Here is a 25,388-nt window from a genome sequence, read left to right on the forward strand (position 1 = left end):
AGTGTCCTGTAACTTTGTGACAATATGGAAAAGTATGACAGTAATACTTTATGATTAATTGCAAATGTTATTATTATCTTTATTTGTATAAATGTTTCGTTTTGTGCGTTGGATAAATTTAATTAATTGATTGTTTTTATTTTATTTGGAGTGTTAGACTGACTGTCGTGCATCATGTTTTTAATTTCTTTTAATATTGACTATAATCTTTCATTTACACTAAAAGTCATTGAATAAAGTTGAAAAGTTAGTTAGTTAAAGTTGATGGAGAAAAAAAAGACAGTCATATTTTTAGAGATGCGTTCTTTAAGTAGATTTTTTTTGTGATTTTCTTACATTTCTTTTAAAGAGCATATTTTTCAAGACATTTTGTTCTGCAGTCACACTTTGATTAATGTGAAATATTATTATCATATTATTACAGTCTTCTTTAAAACTTGAAATGCCATTAAATGCAAAACAACTGACTTCAGTTTCCTCTTTTGCAGCATTCCTCAGCGTTCTTTGCTGTTATTAAGCACAATGACTTAATTGTTTTCAATAGTAGTCATAGTAACAGTACAAGTAGCAGTCGTAGTTGGAAGGTGCTTGACTCCAAGTCACTGTTAGCATCCGTGAGAATTTAGAAGAGGTTGAGGGATGTTATGGAAAGCCCATTGCAGGATGCTATCCAGGGAGGCCTGCTGACACACACACACACACACACACACACACACACACGCACACACAGGTGACATCATGTGATGAACACGGACACAATGCCTTGGCCGATCCTCTCGAGTTTGTTGCTACATTCATCATATTAGTGCACATCGGGTTTGGTTTTCATTGTTTTGGGTCATAGCGAAGTCAACACCAATTGGATTATACTGACGTGTACTGTAATTCAATTGGAGCTATTTGAATAACAGCAAAGCGAAAACTATGTTTAATTACTAAGGCGTATTCACGAGAGTTATAGTTTAAGAAGAATTCCAAAAAGGATATAAGGCAATGCGAAAGCAATGCAATGATGCAATGCTCCCAAAGACATCTGCTCTTAATCTATGCAGCGCCCCCCCCCCCCCTCCCCCCAATACACATACTACACATGCTACATCACGTATGTAACTGAGCACCACTCACATCTCCCAGGATGGAGTCCAATTCGTCTTTATGTACGGATGAGCGCTGGTCATGGCCGTGTGGGTTGTGGACCGGGATGGGAAGCTGAAAAACAGCAACAACAAATAGTATTCAAGCTGTCCACGGGCCCACGCACCCTCTTTTTCAAGGTCATTCCTTGGAAAGGTCAACAAACTTTGCGCTCACATTAAATGCAGCAGTCAAAAAAGTTTGGAAATTTCGCGTCAGTCATCTGTCTATGATAGGATGCTTCCCATAGGGGCTCAGTTGGAGAATTCCTTAGTAGGTGTTGAGGAATTCACCAAAATGTCCACCAAATTGATAGGCTAAATTGGTGTAGCGGCTGATTTATTTTTGATTTTTTTTTCAACTTTTCAGGGGATGCTACTAAGGGAATCCACCCAAACGTCTTGTTCAGTTTGGGACAGGAGTCCGTAAGACTTTTTTTGTGTGCATCTCGTTATGGTACACGTATCCACCCAATTTCGTGATGATTGGAGAAACTGGTTGTCAGAGGGCATTTTTTTCAAACTTTATTCAGTAAGTGTTGGTGGCCTCATACTACAAACCGACCTGCAAACATTTTGATTCGGCCTCCTTTTCTGCAGTGCTGACCAACGCCATGGAGCACGACAGGCAGATGGATCTCCCACTAACAAACACAGATGGTGGCATATGAAATTCATGTCACATTTGTTTTGTTTTGGACCATTGTTAATTGTACCATTACACTAATAGAAAACAATTGTTAAATTAAATGAAAGTACAGTTTTGATTGACATTGTCACAGAAATATTAGTTTCGTGGTTTTATTTAGTTTCATAACATTTGGACTAATGTAGTCGTTCATATTTTTTATTTCATTTCAATTGAACTATGTTATTTTAAGTATTTTTAAAGAAAAAAAAAACGTCATTTAAAAAGTCGAGAGAAAGTCTTTTTTGTAAAAAACCTTTTAAGAATGAGTCATATTTTTCGACAAAATTATTTTTTTGTTAGTTTTTGTAAATTTTGTATTAATTTTTTCAAACTGTTTTCTCGGTGCCTTTATTTGACAAGTTGAATCTAAATTACATTTTGATTATTTATAATAATGTATTATTATTGATTTATAATAATTTAGTCTTTAGTTTTGTTTTTATAATAATTTAGTCTTTAGTGTGTTTTTTTAAACAAACAAGCCATTTTAGTAAGCCAAGCCATTTATTTTCTAGAATGTATATATTTTTAAATATAGTAGTTTTCTTGTGATATTTTTTTGGATGTGAATCTTTTGAATATTTGTTCTGTGCTTTTCTGGATTATTTAAAAATTAAATTATGTCATGTGATGTGCAGTACATTCAAGGAAAGGAGCCATTGAGAACTGGAGTGGGCCAACTCCATTTTTGTCAGTTTCAAGTTAAGTGCAGAAAGGAAGAGAGAAAATGCCTATCGCTCGAATCAATACTGGTATAAATCAATATATAGCTCCAATTTTGATATGTAGGGGGCATTCCATTGTTGCACTCAGCAGCAACACTGGGCCAACATCCCAGAAAGTGAGGTACAGACATGATAGAAGACTCCAAAAATAAGCAGTCCTTTGAATCTGCATGTTAGTGCGAGTGAATGTCATTCATCAGCTTTCATAAAATATTGACATTGACGGATGTTTGGACTGAGACGACTTTTACACCTAGCATGTTACCAATCGGGATCCAACCCTTAAAGCTGAATTAGGGATAAGAGTGCCATTATGTTTCATCAAAATCATTATAATTGGCAACATTTCAAAATTTGAGAAAAGAAACACATATCCTTTAAACTTGAAATCTCCTTAAACCTGTTGAAAAATGACAAAAATACACTTAGCCCACTCTTGTTCTCACTGATTCAAATATGACTAGCACTATTATTGAGGTAAAAAAAAAAAAAAAAAAAAAGTCCACTAAAGAGGCTTCACGAAATGTCATCCTGCGCACGCATTCACTTTCCTGTCTATTAGCCAGCATCGATGGCCTTCATCTTAAAGCACAATAAACACAGAGAGGAAAGAAGCCCCTCGGTGGAGTGGGGCATGAGATGGGCTTACTTGGGGAAGTGGCAGTGGCGATGGTATCGCTTGGAACACTGGAAGCAGCGGGCGAGGTCTCCTCCTCCCAGGTGACAAATACCACACGAGTCTGGACACTACATTTCATACATTCAGCCAGCAAACGTGCATGGTATGTACTTTATGGACATGCGGGAGGGTGTTTACCTCCTTGGCGGAGGCTGTGGAAGAGGACAGCAAGGGGAAGAATGACATGTCTACAGTAGAGGTGTTAGATTTTGTCCGTGGACGCTACGGAAGGAATGCACAACAAGTGTGAGTTATTGGCAAAGTCATCCACAATTCGAGAAAAAGTACAAAGAATGTGAGTTGAGAAACACTAAAAACATGAAGATGAAGCCTTAACAACACATCGAACTCCTTATTGTGCCTTCATTTGGTTCAGAGAGAAATTGTCCCATTTTAACAAGAATTTTATTTAATTTCAATACATTTAATCTATGACTGAATATAATAATCATTTCAAATATATTAATATATATTGTATTATCCATCCATCCATCCATTTTCTGAGCCGTTTCTCCTCACTAAGGTCGCGGGCGTGCTGGAGCCTCTCCCAGCTGTCATCGGGCAGGAGGCTGGGTACACCCTGAACTGGTTACCAGCCAATCGCAGGGCACATACGAACAAAGAACCGTTCGCACTCACATTCACACCTACGGGCAATTTAGAGTTGTCAATTAACCCTACCATGCATGTTTTTGGGATGTGGGAGGAAACCGGAGTGCCTGGAGAAAACCCACGCAGGAACCCCTATTTGTATATTATTATTATTATTATGAATTTTTCAATGAATAAATTCAATGAATTGAATCTACTCGGTAGCAAAGTGCATGTCTGCTTAAACTAAAGGATCATAAAGACTCAAAGGTGGACCAAGAACTTGACTCACGCGCGAAAGGTCTTTATATGCCTTAAGCTAGTTCAGTCATGTAGTTTCGATTCTGAAATTGTCCTATGAATGTATGTATGTATTTATTTATCTATGAATGACATACTAGGCAGCACAGTGGTAAGCACGTCTGCTTCTTCAATGGTTAAAAAACTCAAAAGACTCAAAAGCCCAGGGTGTACCCTACTTGTTTACTTGTTACTTGATTGGATAGGCTCCAGCTCACTATTAAACCACTATGATGATTCATTGGGAATCCAAATCATATAAGTACTCACATATGTCGATATTGTGACTACTCACTTGCAAAGCTTGCTGGGTTTTCTCTTCTTTCCCCACTCTGCCACTGCAGCCCTCACATCGCCAATAACCGCTGCGGGCACAAAAGTGCATCATTATTAACATTTACCTACATGGGATAATGCAAACATTTATGCATAAATTAGCGAGTGATGGCGATTCTGACTGGGGAGGGGTCTCCAATAACACAACAAAAGTCACAAAATGTTTAAAAAAAAAATCCTGGCGAGAGGGGTCAGAAAAGTCTCTAAATTGGCAACACTGCGTAGGCGCTCGCTTCGTCACGACGCCCTGGCGTATGACGTCTCCTTTAAGCGGCTCTCTTGAAGGTGCATGCTTGAACCTGGGGATCGATGTGAGCGGAGGGTCCAGGCAGGTTAAATGAAAAGCTCGTGGACATCCATCACAACAGATCAACTCGCCTCCGTCTGTGCACGCAGCGCACTCGTCGTCGTTGTGGTGACTCTGCATGAACAGACATATTACAAATCATAAGATGAAGCAAACGCGCTCACACACAAGCATGACAAAATTGTCTGGTGAGTGGCGGGACCTGTGCAGAGCCTGCTGTTGTCTCCGTCTTGTGTTGAAAGGTTGCCATGGCAGCTTTGGACTTCAGCTCTTTACGTTTGATAAAGTCTCCTGGCACTTTGATGTACTTTCTTGCAGAACCTGAGGAGGAAACATCAGGCAAATGCATGCAATGTGTACATAGACATCTAAGAGTGCCATTTATGGAAAATTGACTTTTTAAATGTCTGTATACAAATAGTTGGGTGTCTGAAGTGTCTGCTCACCCGTCAAGTGTGAAATGAAACAACCAAGTAAACATTTTGTGTCTGTTTGTGTCTGTGAGCAAGCTATTCTGCACTTCTGCCCAACTGTGATGTCACAGTGGGCGAGTTAACATAACATAAACACCCCCACACCGAGTTTCTCCATCCATGACTTGGGAGCTCGGCTAGCAGAAGATCCGGAATCAATTTTAAGTAATGGGCCGAAATCCAGATACGGTAAAAGGAGCCAGTGTTTTGCACGAGCGCTGTTAATTTGCAGTCTGGACGTGGATAGGCTGTCAAAGCAAAAAGGTGAGCAGAGCTGTGTGTTTTCAGTCATTAAATTCCGATAGGTGAGGTGCCTTGAGATACGAGTTTAAACTCTTCCTTGACCATGCTTGTAACTCAAAACACTCATCTCTCAAATAGTCTTTCCCCATTTAAATGAATGGAAATGCCATTAATCTGTTCCAGCCTCCCCCCAAAAATAACAAAAACGTTTTTTCAAATGTTTTTTAAAGGTCCGCTTCGATTAGAACTCACCTGTCGCCATGGGTGGGCCATAGGGGGCTGTGCACCGATATGCTTGTGCCCCCCACGTGAAACATGAATCTGCAAAAACGATTTTATTTGATCATAGTATCTATGTTTGTCTTAAGAAGTACTAATTTGGAGATTTTTTGGTGTGATTTTTACTAAAACAAAAATATAAATAAACAGTGGTGCGATTATTTTAGATTGATGGGAAGCTAATCTGCAACAGCCTACCACAGCCTGACAGAAGAAAAAAAAAGTCAGACCTGTGCATAATGCGAAGACCTATGTAATGTTTCGTATGATGTCATATTGGTTCAAAACACTTTCGAAGTGAATCTGTGAGTATTTTTTATAATTATTTTCCATCCATCCATTTTCTGAGCCGCTTCTCCTCACTAGGGTCGCGGGCGTGCTGGAGCCTATCCCAGCTATCACTGGGCAGGAGGCGGGGTACACCCTGAACTGGTTGCCAGCCAATCACAGTTTTATCATTATTAATTGTGGATAAATAATGCAGCCCTATGGGGGCACAAGCCAGTGCAAACTGTAGGCCGGTCCCAAGCCCGGATAAATGCAGAGTGTTTCGTCAGGAAGGGCATCCGGCTTAAAACTTTGCCAAACAAATATGAGCGTTCATCCAAAGAATTCCATACCGGATCGATCGTGGCCCGGGTTAACAACGTCCGCCACTGGCGCCGTCAACCTGCAGGGTACCGTTGGAAATTCAGATACTGTGAGTCGAAGTCGAAGAAGAGGTGGAAAACGGGTTATTCGGCAGAAAGAGAAGAAGAAAGCACAGAGCCGAGAACTGAATGTGGGGACTTTGAATGTTGGGACTATGACAGGGAAAGCTCTGGAGTTGGTTGACATGAGGATTAGGAGAAAGGTTGATATATTGTGGTTCCAGGAGAGCAGGTGGAAAGGCAGTAAGGCTAGAAGGAGGAGGCGAAATGAAGATGTTGAGGTTCTATCTAGGAGGGACCAGGTTGGATAGGATTAGGAGCATCTAGGAGAGGTGGCTGTGGAGTTTTTCATTGCTCAGTGACTCTCTGTATTGTGTTCTTACGTTGTTATGTCTCAAAAGTATTTTCTGTCAAATGGCCGTCTGTTGTCGTACTAGAGCGGCTCCAACTACCGGAGACAAATTCCTTGTGTGCTTTTGACATACATGGCAAATAAAGATGATTCTGATTCTGATGAGCTCATCAGAGGGACGGCCAAGGTTTGATGTTTTGGAGACAAAGAGACACGTCCAGAGGAGAAATAGTGAGTATATTGGCAGAAGGGTGATGAGGATGGAGCTGCCAGGCAAGAGAGCTCGAGGAAGACCAAAGAGAAGGTTGATGGATGTCGTGAGGGAAGACGTGAAGGCAGTTGGTGTTAAGAGAGGAAGATGCAGGAGATGGGCTCAAATGGAAACGGATGACACGCTGGGGCGACCGCGAATCGGATGAGCCGAAAAGAAAAGAAGAAGAATTAACTGCGGATATACGCGAGTGGTTGTTAAATCAAACAGTGCCCTCTGTAAAACTGGATACTAAACTGACGTCAGAGAGATGGAAGCACATTTTGGAGAGCGCAGTATGGAGCTCATTGGCACACGAACTACTTTGGACCCTAAGGCTGAACATTCATTTGCTGTATCCCAACTGCGTTTGTCACAGCCTGCTTACTTGCCCTCATCTTAGGAGCTTCAAAGGCAATGTAAGAGAGCTCTTTTTGCTCAGACCATTGCGGAGGATGCTGCCCAGATGCAAGGCCCATGTGATGCAGCTTGCTTTTGAAAAGGACCTCACTCAAAATCTTCAGTCTGATCGGGAGGATGTAGTGTTGATTAGGACGGTCAGCGTGGAGCGAGGCCTCCTCCCACTATATTGACACACACCTATTAGGGTCGAAGTCTGTGCGTGTCTGTGTGTGCGTGTTGGCAATGCATTTTGAGCCCTTAAACTTTTAATTGTCAGCCCACGTCCCCACATATTCGCTATTAGTGGGCGCTTGGCGAATTGCCCATCACATCACAATGATAGCAAGACATCGGGACACGACGTCGCTATGACTGCTTGGCCGCCCCCAAGCTTTTCGACGCCGGGATATGGACCAACCAGAGCCAAGCTGATTTCGATATTTAAATGGCGGAAGATGAGCGATCCAATCAGAAAGCCTATTTGCATGTTGCATATTAATGAGAAATCTGGCCAGTTTAAATGCCAAGCGTGAAGACCAACTAGAGTAGCTTGGAAAAGGACATTTTGGGCATTTCCAAGCCAAATGATCTTGCACAGCCATTAAAAGGACATCCAAGATTATAAAAATAAAATTAAAAATGATGGAAGGGAAACTAGCACTCTATAATACTGTACTTTATAAAAACATACAGCAATGACACAATTAAATACATAATTAAAGACATAGTTCAAGCTTTTGAACCCTTTTGTAAGAATTGTTCACTAATTCTGACTGCCAAACTGGTAGTGTAATTGGACATCTTGGAGATAAAGTGCTGCCTTCACAAGGGAAAATAGAACATACTGTTCGTAGTAGCTTTTTGTTAAATTCACGGCGTGTTGCCTCAGCTGAGGATGACTTACCATCTGGGCTAAAGAACTTCTCTTTAGATGATCCACACTTGCCTGACAGCTCACCGGTGGAGAGAGACGATGAAGACGAGGGGACTCCTCCTTTCTGGACTGACGCTGAAACACAATTGTCATCGTTTAAATACTAAAAAAAATAAAAATAAAAATCTTGAATTAAAGTTCAAGCAAAGTGTTTTGAAAAATACTATTGCCACATGTTGCTTGCTGGGGAGGAACTTCACTCTTCACTTTGTACAGCTTCACTTTACCCTCTGGGGGGGGAAATCATTTTGTCATTAGTGTATTGAATCTTAAAACAAAAATAATGTTTCTGTTTCATTTATACATGATTATTTAATTAAAATGATCACATTTGTTTTGTTTGGATCTATTGTTAATTGTACTCTCACACTATGGTATGATTTTAAAAAAATACAAAATAATATATATATAATATAAGTATCGGGAAACTCCGAGATGATAATGCTAAGTTTTGATTGACACTGTCACACAGGTATAAATGCAAAGACACGTATATATATTCATCGGAAATTAATGAAAATTTTAAATATTTCTTTTCCATTACAGGTTCACTAGCTTGCAAAAAAATGTTTATTGATAGGTTTGAAAATTATTTTTATTTGCAATTTTATATTCATTTATTTATCCTTATTTATCATTTATTTTGTAAATGTATTTATATTTTATTTTGAGTTTGAGTATTGGAGTCCATTAAAAAAAGGTTTAATAATAGATTTTATAATTATTTTACTTGCAATTCCATATTTATTTATTTACATTATTGTATATATTGCTATATATTTGTTAAAGTTTTTAGTCCTTTGTGAAAAAAGGTTTAATAATACATTTTACAATCATTTCATTTATAACTTTATATTTATTGATATTTTATTTCATATATTTACTTACATTAATTCCACATTTTACTCCCTTGCAAATACAAGTTGACTGGATATCAATTTGGGTACTTTTTGTGTGTATTTTTATTTACTAATAAGCAATTAAACAAACAATAAAAGCATGATTTCTTTGGAGGATGTAATGCAACCACGTATTACCTGCAGATCCGTCGCTTGACTTGGTGCGATATTGATCATCTCTATCCTTGTGGCTCCTCTTTTTTCCATGAGTCCTCTTGCCTGGAGGAGACGCAACGTCGCTGGCTGCATTAAATGATGTGGCAATTAATCATATAGAAGCTGACATATAAATCAATTCAATGAAAAAAATTACCCCCGAGACTTAAAATCTTTCATCAGGTTGTATTGATGTGGTGCAGTTTGTTACTTCCTTCCACTGAACCTCACCTACCGGCACTGTGGGGAGCGAGGAGTGGTCGCAGCTTGGGGTAGCTGTCCAGGTTGTAGGCCTTGTTCAGGTTCCTCCAGAAGCCCCGCACGGTGGAAGTACTCTGGTCCAGTACCCAGGAGAGCAGCGAGTACAAGGCCTTGTGGATCCCTTCTCTGCCCTCCTGCTCCACGGTGTCCTGACCGTTCAAGACACACACACACACACACACACACACAGAATTTACCTTAGGGACTGAACTGGGAATTTTGGCAGAAGCACGTAATGAAATGCCATTTTAATTATCCATCCATTTATTTTCTGTGGGTTTTGTCATCATTGGGGGGGGAAGGTGAGCTGGAGCCGATCCCAGTTGACTTTTGGTGAGAAAAGCGGGGTACACCCAAGGACAGGTCCCCAGTCAATATTAAGGTACATATAGACAAACCACCCTTCACGCTCGCGTTCTCACTTTCGGGCAATTTAGAGTCATCAATGCATGTTTTGGGGATGTGGGAGGAAGCGGGAATACCCGGAGAAAATCCACACAAGTACAGGGAGAACGTGCAGAGATTCAAACCCAAGACCTGACAACTGTGTGGCAGACGTGCTAACCACTAGGTCACCATGCTCCCCTATGCCATAAATCAGTTTACAAGAAAAAAAATAACAGACAATAAAAAACATGCTCCGCGACCAATTTAACTTGAACTACAGTGGCCCTGAAGGGTTCATTCCCATGGAAAGTATCCAAATTTAAATATTTCCCCAAATTCCTCAGCCAGACTTGTTGCCAGAAACTCTTCACAACATCCAAAATCTGCATCCCGATCTTCCTGAACCCGACTCACCTTCAGCCTCTGCTCACTGATGACGTGCTTGTCGGCCAAGCCGTGAACCAGCGGGAAGGCGTCGTCCACGGCCATGGCGATGTCCGTACGGAGACCCTTTAGGAGCGAGCAAAGTTTGGGGTCTGCGAGGGCTTCCACTTGGGACATGGTCCACTTGTTGAGCTTCAACCAGCGTGAAGGAGCTGGAACCCCACCTCACTTGTGGAGTGTTTGTGATGGAAGGGGTGTGGCCTATGAAGGAGAAGCAAAAAAATAAAAATTTGCACCTTGAGTGGTCAAAGGTGCTTTTACTTGGGAACATACCTACACTAGGGATAAACTGTGATAACATTTCAAACATCTAGAAGCACCATTCAAAAGGTTGTTTATCGTTAATACCGTATTTATATATGTATTTTTTATGAAACCAATAAACCGTGATACAATTTCGAACAGTATACTGTTTGAAATTGTAATTATCGCTAATATTTAGTCATGTGTTGTGTAGTATTTTGGTGGCCACTAGGAATGAAACTGATAAACTGTGACAACATTTTGAGCAGTATCAACACCCTCAAATTTTAAGTATCGCTAATACCATATTTAGCATCATGTATTGTGTCATGTTCAAGAGAGGGAGTGACAAATATGTTACGTGTTGCAATGTGTACAGTATATGAATCAGATCTACGTTTTAAAAATGGACATCACTTTTAGCAGTAATAATGTATGTGATACCTATAACCGGTCACAATAAACATGACGACATTTTCATATCGTTTTAGCTTCGATCTCTACACTGTAATTTTGAACTTTAAAGATGTACAAATACTCACCTTGGAGTCCAATAATAGGTCCAATGGGGTACGTTAGTGTACACCGAGGGACGCCCAAATTCCTTCAACTGAATCCACCACTAATGTAACTGCCTGTCTGCCCAGAAACCCCAGGGGGGATCGAGTAACACGACGTCCGTCCAGGGGAATACCTCCGAGCAGGAAAGCTTCACGGTGTCAGTTTAGTTCTCCTAAAAAGGTTCTTTCCAGACTAGCTTCCCGTGAGCTGCCAGCTTACAACATTACAACATCGTGTGGTACCAAACCATAAAGTATTCTTCTGGGAAAACGGTTCAGTAATGATGTTTTAATTTTTTGACAATAAAATAAAAAAATAAATGGAATAAATGAAAATGAAACAAATAATTGCAGACATGGCTGCATGAAATTAAATACAACAAAAAGTGAAAAATAAAGTACAAAATTAAATAAAACAATTTGAATCACTTAAAAAAAACACACCCTGCAGACAGGGCACCGTAAAATAATAACATAAAATACAGCACTACAAGTAATATATTAAAATAAAATAATCCCTGCAGACAAGGAATAAGAAAATATATTAATACAACAATTGAAATACATGAAAATGAAATCAAAATGTATCATAAAAATATTTAGTTAAAATAAGCTTAGCAGACATGGATCCAGCTCACCAGTGACCATGATGCACATGATTGCCGATGGAAAAATAAATTAAACAATACATTCAATGAAATCTAAAATGATAAAATAAAATATTCCATGCAAAAATAAATAAAACAAGCCTTCAAGATGAGGGTCCAGCTCACCCAACCCCAAAGCATTAAAAAATGAAGGAATGAATATTATGAATTTATATACATGAACGAAATACATTTAAACAAAATTAAATGTCTTGGAAAGATATACTAGATTAATTTATTTAAAATAACTTTTGAAATGAAATAAATTTGATACAAATTTTAGACAATAAAATGTCTTTTGGATAGGGCTCCAGTCCCTCCACAACCATGAATGGGATAAAAGGTTTATAAATAAGATAAATAAAGAAATGTTGCTTTTCAGTCATTCCTTTGTAGTTTTGCTTATTTCCTGCATTTCATTGACTGTACATATAACAAGGATGTGTAGGTCCCCTCTATATTGTATGAAAAAATGAAAAAGAAAAGACAAGTGGATTTAATCCCAGGAAAGCATGTTTGTAAATGTTGTGATTTAGGAGAGTGACGCCCTTTAATCTGTCATTTATTAATCATGAAACATTATTACATTATTCATACTGGTGAACAAGGACCACTTGTACAGCGAGGACGTTCACAACATACATATTACATTATTATATACAGTGCAGTGCATTACAGTGGATCGTTATATGTGTTTTTCCTGGATGGAGGGGCAGGGGGAGGATTAGGAATTACGAGGAGAGACGGAGAGGACGGGTGAGAGAGGAAGATGTCTTTTTTTTGTACAGTATTATTAGTATTATTACTATTGTTTTTTTTAAATGCACAGTACAATTTGTTTCTATAAAAGTTGAATCCAGCGAGAGCTAGAGAGTGCCACGTTTTCACAGCTACCATTATGTGAGCCTACAGGAAGTTGTGTGAGATGTGATAATGCTATCGAGAGAAAGAGAGAGAGGTGCTAGAAAACATTCTTGAGAGCAGTCAGGCCAGGTTTTCAAATAATGAAAGTAAGTCAATCAAAATAAATCAGACCGACGTGCATGCGTGCTGCAGACATTTAGACGTGTTCGTCCATTTTAGGGGGGGAAATGGCCGACCAACACCCCTCTATGTAGCCCCTTGCCTAAAACTCTCCTTTTATGCTTGGGCATCATTTTTGGTGCTTTCCCTGTTTATATATAAAAAATACAAAACATAACAGCGAAAAAGAAACTGGTGTCGTCTCCCGTTGGAGTCTTCCCCCCCTCCAAAATTGTTTTCGTGTTCCTTTTCATTTCCGCATAGTTGTTTTCTCTTTTTTTGTCCTCGGGTCACTTACATATTGACAAAGTATACAATATTTTACAACTTATCAACTGATTGAGAGAGAATGATTGATTGGTCCAACCAGACAAATCCTATAGTATATCCAATTAGAGTCAAGAGTCAACTGTAGGCTAACCAGGAAATAGTTTACGCAACATAACAAGCCTATGGCGTGGAGGGAGCTGTGGCCAATCACACCTCGGCATTAGCATGAGCACCCGCCCTCGGGGACGCTCGGCTCTGCCGGTTTGTCCAACTTGATGTCAATCACTGGGAAAGGGCCGCTTAAGGAAAAATACAATGCAACGGAGTACTAGAAAATATATTATAATACAAACCGTAGAAGAAGAAGAAGAAGAAGAAGAAGAAGAAGATAAACTGTAGTATAGTATAGTATAGTAGCATTTATGGTATGGCATAGTGTAGTATAATATACCGTATTATGGTATAATATGATATGGCATGGTATTGTGTAATATTTTACAATATAGTATGTTATATTTGGTAAAGTGTAGTATATTATGCAGCGTACAATAGTATAGTATGGTATTAGTATGGTAGTGTCTGATATACTACGCTAGAGCATGTATAGTATGGTATGGCATTTATGGTATGATATAGTATAGTATGGTATGGTCTAACATGATATAGTATGGTATAGCATATATAGTATACAGTAGCATGGTATAGTACTGTATAGTATGGTATAGTTTAGTATAGTATGGAATGGTATAGTGTAGTATAATATACCATAGTATGGTATGGTTTGGCATGGTACAGTATGGCATAGTCTGACCAAGTATGGTATTAAATGTATAATATTGTATGGTATGGTACTTATGGCATGGCGTTGATAGTAAAGTATGATACACTATGGTAAAGCTTATTTCGTATAGTATAGTTTGGTATGGCATGGTGTGGTATAGCATATATAGTACATATGGTATGGTTTAGGGCGGCACGGTGGACCGACTGGTTAGAGCGTCTGCCTCACGGTTCTGAGGACCGGGGTTCAATCCCCTGCCCCGCCTGTGTGGAGTTTGCATGTTCTCCCCGTGCCTGCGTGGGTTTTCTCCGAACACTCCGGTTTCCTCCCACATCCCAAAAACATGCGTGGTAGATTAATTGACAACTCTACATTGCCCGTAGGTGTGAATGTGAGTGCGAATGGTTCTTTGTTTGTTTGTATGTGTCCTGCGATTGGCTGGCACCCAGTTCAGGGTGTACCCCGCCTTCTGCCCGATGATAGCTGGGATAGGCTCCAGCACTCCCGCGACTCTAGTGAGGAGAAGCGGCTCAGAAAATGGATGGATGGATGGATGGATGGTATGGTTTAGTGCAGGGTTAAGATCCTGTGTGCAGTTCGTCATGTTTCCACCAGATGGTAGTGTAAGGAGGAGCTGTTCCTGATGATGACGTGATTCAGACTGAGCTTTTTGTGCGGTGATGCAAGGCAACCCTTTTGAGATTCAAAATGATGGCAGCCAATATGTTTGCCCACTCATCAGTGAGTCAGTGCTCATGGTAGTTAAGGATACTGCCTTCAGGATTGGCGTCGTCCAGGCTCTCCATCCCGGGAAGAGCTGCTGCGACACGACGAAACAGCTTGGACAGAGCAAAGGAAAAAGCCATATTAACACATTCCCTGCCATTGACGGCTTTAGAAGTCAAATATCCATGTTAACTGGGGAGGCTGGCAGTGAATTTAATATTACATTCGTATTCATGCAAACAAGCCATTGTTTTATGCAAGATGTGTGTTGTGTGGGTCTGGAATCACATTCCACTTACCGTCTTAATTAATTGCATTCATTTTGAAATTGTTCATGATACTGCAAAGCACAAAGCGGAAGAATAATTCCACCTGGGCAGAGTGCAAACTGATGAACTTTAAGATGTTAGATGGAAGCACCTGCTGGAGACCCTGCGGCTCATAACAAGAGTTCCAGCAGCAGATGGTGACCAAAACGACGACAATAGAGAACGATTCCATTGTCACACACTCATGGGCGTATTTACAGGAATGTTTTTTTCTTGACTGGAGTGAAATCTCATCCAACCTGGCAATTTAAATTAACTGATACTAATTTAGTGAAGTCATAATGTTCTTTTAGTTATCATACCTTATTTTGGCATAATGTCAACGTAATGTTTGCGAGCTAACTTTGCTCATTAGCCAACACGTAGTTCTTTAACGTGCATGTGCAACCTACTGTACATAAAATGAAGATATATATCCATAATTAAAATTCTAACCACTCATTAATATATATACATATATATTTGCTTCTAACACTTAAATACAATACTCCCTTATGCTGACCAATCAGCTTCGGCTTTGGTAGCGTTCTTGACTAATTTAGAATATCCACCTCTCATTAATTCATTAATTAATAATGCCCATCACTCCTTTGCTAACAACTGGGAAAGACTAGCAAACAGAAGCAGAGGCAAGGGACCTCAGGCAGCTGCAAGGATTCAGAAGCGTTTTTGCTCAAAAGGTACATTTATCACCTGTTTTTGATTTTTTTAATTGATTGTACATTTAAAAAAATAAAACTTAAAACCGATTCATTTAGTGTTGCAGTCTTCTTTCGGCTTGTTCCATTAGGGGTGACCACAGCGTTTCATCCTTTTCCATGTAAGCCTATCTATCTCCTGCATCCTCCTCTCGAACACCAACTGCCCTCATGTCTTCCCTCACGACATCCATCAACCTTCTCTTTGGTCTTCCTCTAGCTCTCTCGCCTGGCATCTCCATCCTCATCATCCTTCTACCAATATAATTGCTATCTCTCCTCTGGACGTGTCCAAACCATCGAAGTTTGCGCTCTCTAACTTTGTCTCCAAAACATCGAACCTTGGCTGTCCCTCTGATGAGCTCATTTCTAATTTTATCCAACCTGGTCACTCCGAGAGCGAACCTCCTCAACATCTTCATTTCCGCCACCTCCAGCTCTGCTTCCTGTTGTCTCTTCAGTGCCACTGTCTCTAATCCGTACATCATGGCTGGCCTCACTACTGTTTTATAAACTTTGCCCTTCAGCAACTCTTCTGTCACATAACACACCTGACACCTTCCTCCACCCGTTCCAGCCTCCTTGGACCCGTTTCTTCTCTTCCTTACCACACTCCCCATTGCTCTGGACGGTTGACCCCAAGTATGTAAAGTCATCCACCCTTGCTATCGCTTCTCCCTGCAGCCTCACTCTTCCGCCTCCACCCCTCTCATTCATGCACATATATTCTGTTTTACTTCGGCTAATCTTCATTCCTCTGCTTTCCAGTGCATGCCTCCATCTTTCCACCTGCTCCCTGCTTTCACTGCCGATCACAATGTCATCTGCAAACATCATGGTCCACGGGGATTCCAGTCTAACCTCATCTGTCAGCCTATCCATCACCACTGCAAACAGTAAGGGGCTCAGGCCTGATCCCGGATGAAGTCCCACCTCCACCTTAAACTCCTCTGTCACACCTACGTACAGCACACCTCACCGCTGTTCTGCTGCCCTTATACATCCATCCATCCATCCATCCATCCATTTTTTGAGCCGCTTCTCCTCACTAGGGTCACTGGCGTGCTGGAGCCTATCCCAGCTATCATCGGGCAGGAGGCGGGGTACACCAGCCAATCGCAGGGCACATACAAACCATTCACACTCGCATTCACACCTTCAGGCAATTTAGAGTTGTCAATTAACCTACCATGCATGTTTTTGGAATGAGGGAGGAAACCGGAGTGCCAGGGCTTGAAATCCGGTCCTCAAAAGGCAGACGCTCTAACCAGTCGTCCACCGTGCCGCCGCCCTCATACATGTCCTGTACTATTCTAACATACTTCTCTGCCACTCCAGACTTCCGCATGCAGTACCACAGTTCCTCTCTGGGTACTCTGTCATAGGCTTTCTCTAGATCTACAAAGACACAATGTAGCTCCTTCTGACCTTCTCTGTACTTTTCCATCAACATCCTCAATGCAAATAATGCATCTGTGGTAGTCTTTCTAGGCATGAAACCATACTGTTGCTCGCAAATTCTCACTTTTGTCCAGCCTCCAGTACTCTTTCCCATAACTTCATTGTGCAGCTCATCAACTTTATCCCTCTGTAGTTCTCTCAACTGTGCACATCACACTTGTTCCTCAAAATGGGCACCAGCACACTTTTCCTCCATTCCTCAGGCATCTTCTCACCCGCTAGAATTCTGTTGAACAAGCTGGTCACAAACGCCACAGATACTTTAAGACATTTAACCAAGAAACATTTACCCAAGAAATATTCTACAAGGTGACTTTAACTTCTAACAAAGTTATTTTCCATTAAGATACTTGCTTGGTGGTGTGCCGTGAGATTGTTGTAATGTAAAATATGTGCCTTAGCTCAGTAAAGGTTGCGAAACACTGCTGTAGGATAATAAGCGGCGAGATGCCGCATATTCATATACTGTTGTGTGCTTTATGTGACTTGGGAGAAAGTGTCACCTGTTTGACATTGCAGCCTGTCTTGGCGCTGGTCTCAATGAACATGACATGCAGCTCTTTGGCTCTCTGCTCTCCCTCCTCAATTGTGATTTGCCTGTCGGGAAAGCATAGGCGCCTTTTCTGTCAGTATCCTCCTGCTGATGAACAACATTACGCCACCAACTCACCTCTTCTCCTCCAGGTCCGTCTTATTGCCAACCAGCATGATGATGACATCACTTCCTCTTTCGGTCCTGACGTCGTCGATCCACTTGCACGTCTGCTGGAACGAGTTGACGTCTGGGGAGGAATATGTGAGGAATATGTCACATATATAAGCCGTTTTATTCCATTTGCTTCAATTGAGACACTGAGAACTAGCCAAAATTAACCAAAATTTTGAGATAAGGCAAATCTTTCAAATGAATACTGGTCTTAGGGGTACATTTGAAAAGGTGCTCCGAGCACACTCTGCTACTCTCTGAACTGTTTGGAAACTTGTGTTGAGCGTTGTTGGAATGTGCTGTTGAGTTATTCAGAGCGGCACAATCTGAAAGTGCCAGAGCGCACTGTGGCCGCTCTGACTGAGGAGACAGAGCGGCCAGAGGGTCAGGCAGAGGTCGGGGGATTTGAAAAACCTCAGTCACCATTTATGTACCGTGGATATAACTCGAGTTGGTATCGATCGCAAGTTCAAAGAAAGGGAGTACATTCCGCCTCCTGGAACAGTGCTTTAGCTTACGTGCCAGTGCATCTGCATGCTTGTATAAGTGAATGTTATTTGTCATCTTTCGTAAAATATTGATTGATTTGACAGATATTTGGACTTGGACCAATATTGCATTTTTTTTCTTTTTTAAACTGCCGTTTGTTTCCTTTCTTTCAGGCAACCTTAGATGATATTAACCGGGATCAAACCAAAACCTAACATTGTAGGTAACGGTGAAAGCTAAATTCCGAACCTAATGTTGAATCTAATATTCAAGCTAAATTTGGAAGCTAGCGTCAGAAGCTTAGCCAACTTGAATAAAAACACACAAAAAACTCTGGAACCCATCATCCGATTTTTTTTAAAATTCTTGCTGCGTTGTACATTTTCATGTCGATGTGACCATTCCAACCAGACTCAGCATTTTGACATTTGTCATTTTGGGGAAATCTTGGCATGTTGCTAAGATGATTCTGATTCTGATATAATGTATGATGTAAATATGTAACTATATCACATTTTACAGTTTGCTGGATATGAATTTATTTGTATTTGCTTTTATTTTTTTATTTTTTTTTACCCTGCTGTCTGCAGCCAGGTCAGCATTGCAAATGAGAATATTTTCTCAATTGCCTTACCTACACAAACAAAGCTTAAATAAATAAACATTAAATCAATATATTTTAAAAAAAGTTAACATTAGAGATGTTAGAAACATAAGATTATCATAAGATAATTTTAAATGGAATATTCAATCTAAATTTGGAAGCCAACGCCTGAAGCTTACTTCGGAGAAGCTAACAATGGTCCTCCTTAGCTAACATTGGCGGTGAGGCTGGAAGCTAAAATCAGAAGCTAATGTTCCAACTAGCTTTGGAAGCTTACGTCGGAAGGTAAATCTATATATTTATTACGTTTATATTCATATAGAGTTAGTGTTTCAACTGTAGCCTCATTTAGCAACAATAGCGAATAAACAAATAAGATGCTCACTTGTGATGTCGTAGACCACCACGGCCACGGTGGAGTCTCGTATGTAGCTCGGGATGAGGCTCCGGAAGCGCTCCTGTCCGGCTGTGTCCCACAGCTGCAGCCTAACCTGTACATGTGGACAGTATACTAAACGAGCCACTTATCAGCTATGGTGCAGCCTCCCCAAAAATATGAAAAGTGAAAAAAATAATCTGTCAAGAAATGTAAGCGCGCTGATGCTATTAGCAGCACAAATAGCCTTCGGCTAATCATGTTAGGCAGAAATTAAATCCAATCACGGATTAGTCAAAGTGAGGCGAAACTGGACCTTATTTTGTCTTCCTACTGAGCTCATATGACACACTTTATGCAGCAAGGAACCATCTCCAAGAGGGGTGCACACATAATGACAATTGGATGGAATTGGAAGATTTTTTTTCCCCCTCCCTTTTGATCAAAGTCAGCAAAGGCCTGATTATCAGATGTTGCGAGATGTTTATCTTGAATTATTATCCTGTGGGGTGTTCAGGTAGTACTAAGACTTGCTGGAGCAGGGTACAGACATAGTGATAATCGAGAGAAATCTGAGCATTTCTCTCCCATGTGGTCAAAGTCAGAAAAGGCCCAAATGTCAGATAACTCTCGAAGATTATTCTGAGCAATTTTATGGTTTGGGTGTTTTTTTTTTCTTCTCCTTCCTGATTTGAAGCCAGTTAAGCAGGATATACACATACAGTACATACATAAGACATCTGGGTCAAATTAAAGCATTTTCCACCCCTTCCAATATAAATTTGCAAAACCCAGATTATTGGAGGTCTCTAAATTATTATGTTTAGTGATTATCATATGGTGTGGGGGGTGTGAAGGGTGATTTTTCCTCTCTGAGCTACTTGGAAAACAGTCAGGGATGACTATTGTTGCTGGGACTATGTTAAACCTGTTCACCATTTACGATTCAAAATCCAAAGAGTTGGGCCAAGCCATAGTCTTGTAGTCATAGTTGTGACTGTGACGTGAAATGAAAGTGTACACACATACTGACAATTGGGTGGAATTTGAGCATTTTTCACCCATTATGATCAAAGCCAGCAATGGCTTGAGTATCAGATGTCTCGAAAAGATTATCCGGAGCGATTATCCTGAGGTGTGAGCTGTGTTAATAAGGATTTTTCCCTCTACGATTTGCTGGGAAAACGGTGGATGCCGACTATCGTAAATGTTAAATCTATTCAACTTTTACAATCCCAAGTACAAAGAGTCAGACCAAACCACGAACTCTGTGATTGCGACGTGAAATGGAAGTGGTGTACACACATACCAACAATTGGGTGGAATTTGAGCATTGTTCACCCCTTATGGTCAAAGCTAGCAAATGCTCGATTATTGGATATCTCTAAAAGATTATCCTGAGCGATTATCTGGCAGTGTGGTGTGTGTTCAGAATTATTTTTCCTGCACGATTTGCTGGGAAAACAGTGGACGTTGAGTATTATAAATGTTAAAACTGAGCAGTGTACACCTCTACCGACAATCGGGCCAAATTGTTAGCATTTTTCACCCCTTGCAAACAAAGTCAGCAAAAGCCCGATCATCAAATGTCTTTAAAAGATTCTCTGAGTTTTTATCTATCAGTGTGACGTTTGTTAACAATGATTTTTTTCCTCCACGATTTGCTTGTAAAACGGTCAATGCCAACTATTGTAAATGTTAGACCTGTTAAACATTTATGATCACAATGTCATTTTCAAGGACAATCGGTGCTTCTTACTGTTCTGTCCTCCAGGTACATGGTTTTTGATAGGAAGTCAATCCCAATGGTGGCCTGTGGTACACAAGGGGAAAGGCACGTTTGCAACGTCATTAATTCCAAATGACTGAAGATAAATAGATGGAGGGACAATAAATCTGACTTAATCTGCTTCACTTTAATTGTCTTCTTCAGGATTTGGTCACGCAGCCAAGGACAAGATAAATCCAGATTCTTTTATTACGATATTGCTTCACTATCCGCGTTTGATAGCAACACAATTGCAGCACGATTAGTGACATAATCAGTATTTTCTATACCAAACAAGATTGTAATCTGGATTAAAGGAAGTATTACTTCAACACTTGTCCCATCAAGTGGGTTTGTATGATACCAGATGAGTTTAGCATATTGAATATAACTTCATGTTAGATATCACACTTCATCTACAGTTTTGTGTCTCACCTGGTACGTGTTGTCAAAACTGTCATACATGAATCTGGTGATGAGAGACGTTTTCCCCACTGAAACATAGCAGAAGGACATTAAACAATACCCAAAGTAAATGTGACATGATGAAAACTTGTTATTAAGGAGTGTAAAAGACAACGTTTTGCAATCAGTGTCAAAACAAATCAAGGGTATTTACTTGTATAAGGGAATCTGATAATTCCACCTACATTTTTAACTATTATTACTCGTAATTTTAAAGTATTATTCTTGCATAGTGAGGACTTTTGTTTCCTAATATTATGACTTTGTTCTCACAGCATTTCAATGTCAATTTTGTTTTCTTTTTTATAAAAGCACCACTTTATTGTTGCGATTTTACAGCCATATTCTCGTAGTAACGACGATCCTTGTGAAGTTATGGCCTTGTATCAAAATGACAATTTATTAATTACTCTTAATATTACTGGTTTATTCTTGTAGCTATACAATTGTTTTTGGTAATACAGTATTTGAACTTTATGACGACTTTGTTCTTCTAATATTCCGATGTTCTTCTCATGCAATGACCACTTTGTTCTATACAGTATTCTAGTCACTTTTACTATTCTTGTAAAAACGATGACCTAATATCACAAGGACGATTTTATTGTCTGAAAATGACAGTATTGTTTCTTTTAATATTACACAATTTTCTGAAAAAATGACAACACCTTTTGGTTATATTACAAATTGTAATACGTTAGTCTTTAGTCGAGTGATTACCACTATATTCTCATAAAACGATGACATTTTTGCATCATATTGATGACGATGTCATCTGAAAAAGATGTTTTTTTTTAAAATATTGTCTCTATTCTCATAAGATTGTGATTTGTTTTCTATTCTATACTACATTGTATGCGATAAAATTAATATACAGTATATATATTGGACCTACTCACATTTATGATATACATTTTTTTTGTAGTTGCACCTTTATTCTTCAATCAAAATTTAATCACATACCAATCATTGTCCAATGATTTCTCACCCACCCTGCAATATCACAACTTCTTTCCAACATATTTTCTCCTAGCCAGCACGTTGAACGACTGGTTTGCACGTCTGCCTCACGGGTTCAAATCCCGGCCCCGCCTGTGAGGAGTTTGCATGTTCTCCCCGTGCCTGCGTGGGTTTTCTCCGGGCACTCCGGTTTCCTCCCACATCCCAAAAACATGCATGGTAGGTTCATTGAAGACTCTGAATTGCCCGTTTGTGTGAATGTGGGGGCAAATGGTTGTTCGTTTCTATGCGCCCTGCGATTGGCTGGCGACCGGTTCAGGGTGTACCCCGCCTCCCGCTCGAAGATAGCTGGGATAGGCTCCAGCAGGCCACGACCCTTGTGAGGAGAAGCAGTAAGGAAGATGGATGGATGGATGGATATTTTCTCCTAATATTGCAACTTGTTTATTTTAATATTGCTTTTAAAATGTAATATTGCAAATTTATCTCACAAAATGAAATTGTTTTTCCTGCTATTACAAGTATTGCATCTTTATTCTCACAAGATTACGACTTTATTCTAGTATATTCTTGTAATATACTTTAGTACATTAGCATCAGCTTTATTCTGCTACAATACATATTTGTCATTAAATTACAACTTTCCCCTCAAATATAGATGTGTATCTTGTAATATAGCACCTTTATTCTTCGACAGTGATTTTTCTTCACCGTCACTTCTTATTTTAACAGGATGACTTATTTCATGCAATATTGTGAGCATCACAATTTAAAACTCACAACTAGATTATTTTCTCCCCAATACTCCTGGCAAAACAAACAATCAGGGATGACCTCCACTAGCCAATGAACAACACTAGCAATAATCACATACCAATCATTAATAAATGATCATTGATATAATGCAAAGGTACGATGTAATTAAAAAGAAAAAAACTTTTAAAACTGGATGCTGCCTTCTGGATGAGCCTGTCTTGCCCTATTTGTTTATTCTTTTGCATACACACATGCACGCACACATGCACGCGCGTGCAGGGTTTTGGGCCGGGCCTTTATTCAGCACCACGGACAGCAACGTTGCAGCACAAGGCCAGACACACACACACACACACACACGCGCGCGCACACAAACTGCGCGTTTTTGACTATTTCCTGGATGCCCTGCCATTTGTCTGTATTACACAAAATGTGCACAAAACACAATCGTCGTGCACCTATAATGCACACGTCCAGCAAACACAAACACACAAAGAATATGTTGTGTAATGTCATGTCTTTGGGTGCGCGCTTGTTTTACGAAAGGTGACGAGCCGGAGGCTGCAGAAAGAAGCAGACATCGGTAGCCTTGGGTGTGTCCCGAACTGACACATGCATGGGACTCGTACACAAACAACGCCATTCTGTGACATAAAAAAAGGAGTCTATCACGACACGCATGGGATTGAAGATGTATCAAACAAATTAAAGGATAAACAAGATGATAATAGTGATAATAAGTAATAAAGAGAGATAAAAGAAAAAGGTGGCTTGTGTTTGTGGGCCACTGCAGCACGTTTAAACACCGCCCCATGCAACCAGAACGCTAAATAACAGCAAAATGTGTTCGAAAATAATCAGTTATTAATCCTATTTTGGTTGGATTCACTCAAAAATGTGCAGTTTATGCGCATGCGTGCCTCTCCTCAGTCTCGCTTAATCACATTTTCTCCACAATGGACGGGAAGAAGAAAATCAAAAGATAGGCGTCACTTCATCTCAAGCAATTAAACAACAACACAAAGCGGCTTGTTTAATGTCAATATCATAACAAAGCAGTTTGTCATGAAGCAGGGCTGCAAGGGACGCTTAGGTGATGGTGTGACTCACCGCTCTGCTCTCCCAAAAAGACGAGTTTGAATTTCCGCAGGGGGTTCCCCAAATCTCCTCCGGCTGACATGATGGCGCTTATTTGTTAATATGATTTTTTTTTTTTTAAAGGCAGATTATTGCGAGGAACAATTTGTGTCGACGTGTCGCTTCCGAGGCGGGCTGGCTCGTGGCAGCTTGATAGCGGCGGCAGGATGACGATGGTGATGTTGATGAGGATGATGATGATGATGCTCCTCTCTCCGCTCCGAATGATGGGAATGCAGCTCGGCGTCCTCCTCTCAGCTTGCCGGCACTTGTGCGCATGCGCGACCTCACCTATTTCCATCCCTCACCTTATTGCATTGGAGCGGAAAGTGCACAGAATGAAGATATTGACGTTATATAAAAAGGGTGGGACAAAGTAGCGGTGCGCTTTTTAAAATGACATATTTAAGGAAGAGAGAGAAGAAGTAAACAAGGATGAACGGTAAGAAAGAAGGATGGAAGGAAGCAAGGAAGGATTAAGGAAGGGCGGGAGGAAAGAAAGTTAGAAAAGAAGGATGGATGGAAGTAAACAACGTTTGAAAAAAGGAAGGAAAGAAAAAAGATGGAAAGAGGGATAAAAAGAAGGGAGAAGGGTAGGAGGATCGGCAGGATTGAATGAAAGGAAGTAAATAAGGAAGGAAGGAAAGAAATATGAAAGGAAGGGAGGAAGGAGGAAAGCCAGGAAGGAAAAGGGCAGGGAGGAGGAAGGATCGAATGAAGGGATGATGGATGAAACCAAACAACGATGGGTGAAAAGAAAAAAAAGGACTAAAGGAAGGCAGAAAGGAAAAACAGAAGCAAGCATACTGTAGTATGAAGGAAAGAAGGAAGGGGGGTTTTGAGGGACGGAAGGAAAGGACAAAGATGTTTGAAAGGAAGGAAGGATGAATAGAAGGA

General features: G+C 40.2%; 2 protein-coding genes across 2 annotated transcripts; both read right to left on the reverse strand.

Moving 5' to 3' along the window:
- Window positions 1-305: 305 nt before the first annotated feature.
- On the reverse strand, window positions 306-10,609 carry aire (autoimmune regulator). Its single transcript, XM_061694374.1, has 14 exons — window positions 10,463-10,609; window positions 9,636-9,810; window positions 9,383-9,487; window positions 8,510-8,575; window positions 8,155-8,420; window positions 7,398-7,593; window positions 4,965-5,200; window positions 4,541-4,876; window positions 4,415-4,495; window positions 3,367-3,450; window positions 3,199-3,296; window positions 1,699-1,777; window positions 1,126-1,209; window positions 306-680 (listed from the first exon to the last, which is right to left on the reverse strand). Exons 1-14 carry the CDS (start codon window positions 10,607-10,609, stop codon window positions 606-608), a joined length of 2,028 nt encoding a protein of 675 aa, XP_061550358.1. The 3' UTR covers window positions 306-605.
- A 1,441-nt stretch (window positions 10,610-12,050) lies between these two features.
- On the reverse strand, window positions 12,051-24,705 carry rab6bb (RAB6B, member RAS oncogene family b). Its single transcript, XM_061694027.1, has 8 exons — window positions 24,465-24,705; window positions 21,609-21,667; window positions 21,165-21,218; window positions 19,415-19,520; window positions 17,901-18,012; window positions 17,734-17,827; window positions 14,789-14,855; window positions 12,051-13,520 (listed from the first exon to the last, which is right to left on the reverse strand). The coding sequence occupies exons 1-8, from the start codon at window positions 24,532-24,534 to the stop codon at window positions 13,456-13,458; spliced, it is 627 nt and encodes a 208-aa protein (XP_061550011.1). The 5' UTR covers window positions 24,535-24,705; the 3' UTR covers window positions 12,051-13,455.
- Between the last annotated feature and the right edge of the window lie 683 nt (window positions 24,706-25,388).

Source organism: Phycodurus eques, chromosome 13 (assembly GCF_024500275.1).
Source record: "Phycodurus eques isolate BA_2022a chromosome 13, UOR_Pequ_1.1, whole genome shotgun sequence".
Taxonomy (NCBI): domain Eukaryota; kingdom Metazoa; phylum Chordata; class Actinopteri; order Syngnathiformes; family Syngnathidae; genus Phycodurus; species Phycodurus eques.

What these genes read in the sequence shown, in the direction of transcription:
- rab6bb (XM_061694027.1), bottom strand. Translation starts at nt 24,534, where the DNA reads ATGTCAGCCGGAGGAGATTTGGGGAACCCCCTGCGGAAATTCAAACTC. An exon ending in GGTGGTCTACGACATCACAA is followed by an intron (nt 18,013 to 19,414) that starts GTGAGCATCTTA and finishes ATTCCTCCCCAG; the next exon opens with ACGTCAACTCGTTCCAGCAG. An exon ending in CGACGCCAATCCTGAAGGCA is followed by an intron (nt 13,521 to 14,788) that starts GTATCCTTAACT and finishes GCCCTTTCCCAG; the next exon opens with TGATTGACATCAAGTTGGAC.
- aire (XM_061694374.1), bottom strand. Translation starts at nt 10,609, where the DNA reads ATGTCCCAAGTGGAAGCCCTCGCAGACCCCAAACTTTGCTCGCTCCTA. An exon ending in TCAGTGAGCAGAGGCTGAAG is followed by an intron (nt 9,811 to 10,462) that starts GTGAGTCGGGTT and finishes TTGAACGGTCAG; the next exon opens with GACACCGTGGAGCAGGAGGG. An exon ending in GCAAGCAACATGTGGCAATA is followed by an intron (nt 8,421 to 8,509) that starts GTATTTTTCAAA and finishes ATTGTGTTTCAG; the next exon opens with CGTCAGTCCAGAAAGGAGGA.